The 8,174-nt window shown below is 32.6% G+C and overlaps 1 protein-coding gene across 1 annotated transcript; it reads left to right on the top strand.

Annotated features, from left to right (window-relative positions):
* Positions 1-1,007: 1,007 nt before the first annotated feature.
* Positions 1,008-7,632, top strand: ALDH6B1 (putative methylmalonate-semialdehyde dehydrogenase [acylating], mitochondrial). The gene is made up of 19 exons (NM_001368739.1): positions 1,008-1,263; positions 1,390-1,487; positions 2,056-2,127; positions 2,223-2,384; positions 2,492-2,570; positions 2,677-2,831; positions 3,069-3,132; positions 4,286-4,365; positions 4,675-4,740; positions 4,985-5,035; positions 5,133-5,284; positions 5,623-5,713; positions 5,883-5,963; positions 6,055-6,132; positions 6,245-6,280; positions 6,535-6,578; positions 6,658-6,736; positions 7,018-7,108; positions 7,236-7,632. Exons 1-19 carry the CDS (start codon positions 1,239-1,241, stop codon positions 7,343-7,345), a joined length of 1,614 nt encoding a protein of 537 aa, NP_001355668.1. The 5' UTR covers positions 1,008-1,238; the 3' UTR covers positions 7,346-7,632.
* Positions 7,633-8,174: the final 542 nt, after the last annotated feature.

Here is an 8,174-nt window from a genome sequence, read left to right as displayed (position 1 = left end):
TCCTCTTACAAAGCCTCCACCTTTGATTGACCTTATCCTCTTATTTCATGGCCATCACTTCTATAACCCCAATGCCACTTAAATTAATCTTCTTTAACTATTTAAAATTTTAATTATTTTAAAAATTATTATTATAATCGCAGAATTCAAGTTACCTAACATTACTTTTGAACTCAAATAAATATTAGATTTGTAAAATTGTGAGATATAAAACGTAAGTGTAATTACTTTTTAAATTCATATTATAAATAGGACAGAACACTTAAAACAATACAAAAACTGTCAAATACAAATGACTCTACAACTCAACTGGGAGGTAAAATTAGAATAAAAACTTTATCACTTCGTTAAAAACCTAAAACATATTATTGTGTGAGTTAAAAAGTCACTTATTTTTAAAAAAGAAAAGAAAATACATATAACTTAATAAGTTGACACTTCTCCTGTCTTGAATGTAAATAAATAAAAATCATGTATGTTAATCATATTCAATATAAGTAAATATCAACCAATTTTACATTTTTTTTATCCTATTCAATGAAACAATTTTCAAAATATCTTTTACCAGACTGTATTCCAAATTACTTTTATTTAATTATTTGCGATGTCAACTTTTAATGAATGTCAACTTAAGCAAATAAATTATTTTTAATAAAATTAATAAAATAAAATTATATTAATTTATTTATTTTATTTATATTTACTTCTAAATAGCAATTTGTTATTTTCAGTTTTCTAAACCTATTACATTATTTATATTCACATTATGTTTAGAAAGCTGAAAGTATTTTCAGCAAAATGTTAAAGAGTTTAATTTATTTTCATTCACTCTAAATATAAAGATTTTCACTCTACAAATTACCTTCATATTCAATTTTTAAATTCTCAGCTATGCATTTAAATTAAAATTCAATGACAGTTTTATAGAAAGTTATTGAATTAAATGAGTATTTAATTTTAATAGTATGAGAGTGAGTCTGATTTGGCATGTCTATCGATTGATTTGTCCTTTCTTGTTCTTCCTAATATTATATTGATACGCAACTGAAACGCAATATGCTATACGATCACTGACAGAGTCAGTGTTTCTGGTTGTTTGCACTTTAGATTCAAACCTGATAGGCGTCGTTGTAAAAGGAAAAAAAAAGTTCAGTGTTTTTGTGGTCTCGTATCAGAACTCAGAAGTTATCATCCTTAATATCTTCAAACAAGGTTTTTCACAGCACATCGATACGAGGATGTTGCGGCTGTCGATTCAACGAGGTAAGTCGTAGTATTCAAGTTTTCTGGAATGCCCACATGCAAGGTATCTGATCAATACTTGGAATATTGATTCGGATGAAGAAATTGGAAATGTTTTGATTTTTTTTTTCTATTTTGTTGTTGCAGTGAGGAAGTTGAACTTTCTCAGTCCCCAGATCTCTGCTTTGGGAAGGTCCCATTTGTCAACTGCTGCTGAACCATCTTCCAGTAAGAGCAATCCACCGGTAAGCTCAAGCTTTGAGTATTTGCTTTCATGGGTATCTGTTAACTACCTCAGTGTTTGAAAAAATCGAAGCTTTATTGCCGAAGGCTTTTTTTTTTTTCCAGAGAAAACTGCTATAAAAAAAAATCTTTTATGGGTATCTGTTGACTACCTTCGTGTTTGACAAAATCGAAACTTTATTGCTGAAGGTCTTTTTCCTTCCCCAGAGAAACTGCTGTAAAAAAATTGTATATATTTCGTTTTTTTTTAGTTTGTTTCATTTTGCTTAAAGGTTGTTGATTTATAATGACTATTTTGTCAAATTGAATGAAAAGGGGGCATCTTTTTGGCTTACTTAATGTACACTGGTCTAAAGTTGAAGAGATTTTCTAGCTTTAGGTCCTACATGTAAATAAATATCATGTCATAAGAAATTTTAGAGTGGAACTTGACAACAACTCTGAATTGGATTTGACATAATTCAATATATGCTATCCTCGTTGACTTATGAGCATTAAGATAGTGCCTTTCCTGTTAATTAGTTTTTTTAGCCTCTAATCCCCCCTTCTTTTTTTGTTGGATTCTATCAGAGGGTTCCAAATCTTATTGGAGGCAGTTTTGTTGACTCAAAAGCATCAACTGTCATTGATGTTATAAACCCAGTAAGTGTTTTTTTTATACTGCATTTACAGTTTTGTTTCTTTTTAGGGGGTTTTGAAAAATGCAGACTTATAATATTTCTATTATCTGATCATAGGCAACCCAAGAAGTTGTTTCACAAGTTCCTTTGTCTACTGATGAAGAGTTTAAGGAAGCTGTATCAGCAGCAAAGAAGGCATTTCCATCATGGCGTAACACTCCAATTACAACACGCCAACGTGTTATGCTGAAGCTTCAAGAGCTTATACGCAGAGATATGGTAAGCATCTTAGAACATTCTATGACTGTCACATTCATTCCAAAACAGAGAAACATCCATACTGAAACACATGTTATTATTGCTTCACCACTTTGTAATTGTTTTAGGATAAACTTGCTCTGAATGTGACCACTGAACAAGGAAAGACATTGAAGGATGCCCAAGGAGATGTATTTCGTGGTTTAGGTTGGTATTTCTATTATGTTGCTTGAGAAGATGTTGTAATGTGATAATAACTATGCTCATAATTTTTTATAATGCTATTCTCTGAATATTTATCTTTGTCATTTAGAGGTGGTGGAACATGCTTGTGGGATGGCAACTCTGCAAATGGGGGAGTATGTTTCCAATGTATCACATGGAATTGATACTTATAGCATTAGAGAACCACTTGGTGTTTGTGCTGGTATTTGTCCTTTCAACTTTCCTGCAATGATTCCCTTGTGGGTAAGCAGTCTTGTATCTTTTGGATGGGTTTTTGGCTAACTAATTAATATTTCAAATTCAGCTCCATTACTTGGTTGGTCATCGTTTGTGTCAGCATGCATGAGATAGAAAAAGTCTACTTTGTAGAATGATCCAGAAATAATTAGCCTGATTGATTTTCTTATTTCTCACTGCAATGTAATGTACATAATATGGATATGGATATGATAACAAATTCTGAATGTCTATCATCTGCAGATGTTTCCTATGGCTATTACCTGTGGTAATACCTTTGTTCTAAAACCATCAGAGAAAGACCCAGGTAATGTTTTCTATTAATTTTGGTTGTCTATCAATACCCCCTTGAATTATCTCCTCAATCTGGAGCATAATATAACATTATAATGGAAAAATAGATTCTACTATTGTTTGTCATTCAAAGCAAGCTTAAGGCATTTCAAATCTATCAGCCTAAATTGTACCATGAACAGCTTGAGCTGGAAACTTTCTGAATAACATGATTGCCTCTAATATAACCTCTTCAGCAAGCGTAAATAATTTTGCGGTCACTAGGCCATTCATCTGTATTGCTATTGATAGCGTCCAAGAGTTGCATATTTTGAAAATTATATTCAAGGCACAAAGTTGCAAGTTCCAAGAAAGTGTTATTGGCATTAATTTTTTTCACACCTCAGATTCTCCTTGCATTTAAATATATAGTTTTAGCTGTGATCTTCAGTTCTAAACTAAAGAATTTTTCAAAAACCTTTTTCTAGGAGCAATATTGTACACGAGTAATCTTTATTCAATAGTCATTTTTAATTTTGAATAATAAATGGTAACTCTCCATTTCTAATCTTTTTTAAGCCCTTCCTAAAATTTCCTATATCTTAGTTTCTTTTTTTTCCAACATAGAATATTTCTGCCATATAATATTTTATTTCATATAATACATAGTGAACAAATAAAAAGAGAGGGGGTTGGGGAATTTGGTCTGTCCAGCCTACATTGTACTTGCAATTAATGAATTGCAATTTGTAATTATTTAAATTTAAACGAGGAAGCTGATGCTAATGTAGGAAGAAAAGGGTAAATAAGTTAACACCCAAGTAACATTGGTGCCTTTTGAAAGAGGCTGTGATTCTGCTTCATGTTGGTCATATTATTTACTGTACTTTGTGTGTTGGGAGAAAATTGTCAGACTTTTACAGTTTGTCTGGAAATTCTAAATTAATTTATCATTCATCCACTAGTTTTTCTTTCCTATCCTTGTAATATTATATATGCAAGGTAATACTATATGGCACACAAATGTTGGTTCATCAGTTCACTTTTATGGTTCATTATCCTTGGTTTTTAATGACATCATGTAGAGAAATAATTTTCAATGTAGTTAGATGTGGTGATATCTCAGCTCCAGACCACCTACTAGGATAAGGCTTGGTTGTTATCTGAAATTCGTTTTTATTTTCCAGGTGCTTCTGTAATGCTTGCAGAATTGGCATTGGAGGCTGGTTTGCCTGAGGGTGTCTTAAATATAGTTCATGGAACCCATGTATGTCATCACCTGGCTTTTTATTATACTTTTGTTTTTCACCTTTTTCTTGTGATACTTATCAAAAAAGGTAATGATTGGCTCATTTGGCATTGGTGATTTCATCATAAATTCAAGTTTTAAATCTAAAATTTGCATATAATATTGCACTTGTACCATACAAAGAATAGTCAATACTATCATAAATTTGATTTTATTCATAAAACTATTTTTCCAAGGGTGACAACTTGTCACATTATGACGTGTCGTGCATTAGTTGTTCTTTGTTTCTCCTACTGATTGATTTTCTTAATCATACAACTGGAGCAGGATATTGTGAATGCTATTTGTGATGATGACGACATCAAAGCCATATCCTTTGTTGGTTCAAATGTTGTAAGTCATTTAATACTTGTTTGTTTTCTCCAATTCATGATTTCATGTTATTCTTCTTTTGTGACCTTAAACTAGCCAAAGGCAATCCTTATACTTGAGAGCAAAATTGAATATTTTTTAGGTTTAACTGTGCTTTAAATGATAGATAGAAGAGGTCTAGTGATCAAATGCTTAGATTTTGTAAATGATAGACCTCCTATATTACTATATATGCTTATTTGATGTTCTTATTTTTGTATCAAAGGCCGGAATGCACATATATTCAAGAGCAGCAGCTAAAGGGAAACGCGTTCAGGTAGGTGTGCGTAGTTTTTTTCTCCCCTTGGTAAAATTGTGGGTTTATAACCACGCAAGGATATGAAGTTGGGCAACTAATATGCTATTGTTTGCAGTCTAACATGGGAGCCAAAAATCATGCGATTGTCATGGCAGATGCAAATGTTGATGCTACTCTTAATGCTTTAGTTGCTGCTGGTTTTGGTGCTGCTGGACAAAGGTGTATGGCTCTCAGTACAGTTGTTTTTGTTGGAGGCTCAAAACCATGGTATCATATTATATTCTGTTTGAGTCTTTTGATTTGATTCATATTTATTATGACTTCTGTAGTAGCATCTTACATTGCAGCAATTCAAAGCTCCTCCTGGTTGTTGTTCCAAAATGATCTGGAATTTTGAATGTATTTGATTGTGTGCCTAGTGGAATCATCACTCTTCCCTTACTGTATAATCACAAATTGTATATACTATATAGTTATTGTAATGCCAATATTAGTATGACCAATTCATTATATTCATCCTTTTTAATAATTCTAAGAACATGGTTCCATGGGAAATACTATTCAATCTTGTACTATTTTTAGCTTCCTTTCCAATATTTGTACAGGGAGGATAAACTTTTAGAGCATGCCAAAGCTCTTAAAGTAAATGCCGGAACTGAACCTGATACAGATCTTGGTCCGGTGATCAGCAAGCAGGTTTGTATTCCATATTTACTTTTTCCACATTGGATTTGAAGTAAAAGCCTGTATCATTCAAGAATCACTGAAAATGGTTATTCAGTGCCATACCATTTCCACTTGAATTGTTGGGTATATTTTAGCTATTTGTATTTATGTTTCTTGAATATTCTGACTGGCTGCACAGGCAAAGGAGAGAATACACAGATTAGTTCAATCTGGGGTTGAAAGTGGTGCCAGACTACTGCTTGATGGAAGAAATATAGTGGTAGCTTTTATGTCCTCTTAAAACACTCTGGTGGAATGTAATATTAGCACTCTGCCTCATACTAATGAATTCATACATGCATGGCAAGTAGGTCCCAGGATATGAATCTGGCAATTTTATTGGTCCAACCATCTTATCAGATATCAATGCCAACATGGAGTGCTACAAGGTTACTCACTAGTATTCAATTTTAAATTGTCTTCTAAAAGAATTTCCACTACATAGAGACTGGAATTTTAGATGTTTAGTAGACTTGACTGTCTCTAATATTGCACATGCAGGAGGAAATTTTTGGCCCAGTTCTTCTTTTCATGGAGGTGTGTCTGTTTGCTTCTTCCTTAGAATTATTATATTATTTTATAAGAGTCACAAAATATAATTCTTGGTAAAATGTTTCCTATCTAGGAACAATTAACCCTGGGAAGTGAGCAGCCAGTCACTTGAGGGGTTAAATTATTTCTAAATTGAGAATATTTCCACATCAGAGACTTAATTTTATGTTGAATTTTCATTTTGATTCAATAGACTGATATTCTGATACGGTCTTTTTCTTTTGTCTTTTCAACTTCAGGCTGATAGCTTGGAAGAAGCCATAAACATTATCAACAGTAACAAGTATTTGCTAACAACTCGTTGTCATTGCCTTCTGTTAGAATTCTATCTATTCTTACTCTTGAGTTGACTTTTCCAACAGGTACGGAAATGGTGCTTCTATATTTACTACATCTGGTGTTGCTGCAAGGAAATTTCAGACTGAGATAGAGGCTGGACAGGTAATGATACTTAAGTGAGATGAGTTCTGCATTTGTAAGAGCGTTAGCAACACACTTTTTGTATCTCTTTCCAATACACTATCATATTAGTTGAATTCCATGCAAGTTCTACTGGTTTGGAAATGATTAATGAGAGCGACAGACTTAATAAGACTAACATGAATTTCATCCATAAGGATCCAAAAGAGTTTTAGAGAACATATTACTAGTATTTCTTTTAATAAATATATTTTGATAGTGTTACTCTTATGGATAATGACTTGTGACTGCATTTGAACCAGGTTGGCATCAATGTCCCCATTCCAGTTCCTTTGCCCTTCTTCTCATTTACCGGCAACAAGGCATCGTTTGCCGGTGATCTCAACTTCTATGGTACAATGATTTCTACCAAACCTGGCTCTTCTGCACTTGTTTATCAATTACATTATTTAGGAGTTACATTTTGATTATGATATAGATACCGTCTGATTTGAATTTGATGTGCTTTGTTGAATTACAGGCAAGGCAGGGGTTAACTTCTATACACAGATTAAGACAATAACACAACAATGGAAGGATTCAACTGGTGGTAGCAAGATTAACTTGGCAATGCCAACCTCTCAAAAATAATGTTGATAGCCAGAGCGTGTAATAAGGCTGTTTCTGAAGTCTTTGTTCTCTTGAAAAAAATGTCAAAGGTCACCTGCTATGCTTTGTTTTGAAACCTTTCTCTTTTCTTTTTCCTGATCTTATCTGTCTCTTGTGTCTCCACGTGGACAATACAATTCTTTTTGCTTAATTTTCTAAAGTCAAGGTTTACGTGGAGCCTAATCCATTAATTCCATATCCATCCACATGAAATGGTTTTAATGGAGGAACTTAATTGACCCAAAAATAAGAGAATTAATTTTGCATAATTTATAGTCAGGAGTAACATAATTGACTAAAAAATCCTGGAGGAATCAAAACAGTAGCCGTATAAAACTAGAGATACTAAAAGTGGGGTTGAACCTTGAAAATTTTGTATGTACAAGGATTGAATTAAACAATGTAAAATTATTTTACATATCAATGTATAGACATTAAATTTATCAAAATAAATTTTATAAAAAAATCTCAAGTTGAATCTACTTTAATGCCTGTTTGGTATGGGAGATGAACATGAGTTAGTAGTATTTGCTTCAATAAAAATAGAGAATTAATTTTAAAATACAAATGGTTTTTGAAGCAACATTTTGTTTCTCATGGAGCAAAAGCCTTTGTTGGAAGAGGCAAAAACCATGATGGTAATCTCTACGCCTTGGATGGACTAATCTTCTGCTGTCAATTTGGGAATACACTTGGAACACACACTAATAGAAGAAAAAGAAAACAGAGTCCTAGAAGGAATTCCATGCCCTATATTCTATACTAAAAAATATAAAATTTCTGTTAGACATTGGAAGTGCATTAATTATCC

Source organism: Glycine max, chromosome 7 (genome assembly GCF_000004515.6).
Source record: "Glycine max cultivar Williams 82 chromosome 7, Glycine_max_v4.0, whole genome shotgun sequence".
Taxonomy (NCBI): Eukaryota; Viridiplantae; Streptophyta; class Magnoliopsida; order Fabales; family Fabaceae; genus Glycine; species Glycine max.
Note: the sequence above shows the minus strand (reverse complement) of the source record. Positions and strands in the feature narration are given on the sequence as shown.

Coding starts and splice junctions, on each gene's coding strand:
- ALDH6B1 (NM_001368739.1), top strand. CDS start 1,239: ATGTTGCGGCTGTCGATTCAACGAG. Junction 1,264..1,389: donor GCGGCTGTCGATTCAACGAG/GTAAGTCGTAGT, acceptor TTGTTGTTGCAG/TGAGGAAGTTGAACTTTCTC. Junction 5,036..5,132: donor CTAAAGGGAAACGCGTTCAG/GTAGGTGTGCGT, acceptor TATTGTTTGCAG/TCTAACATGGGAGCCAAAAA.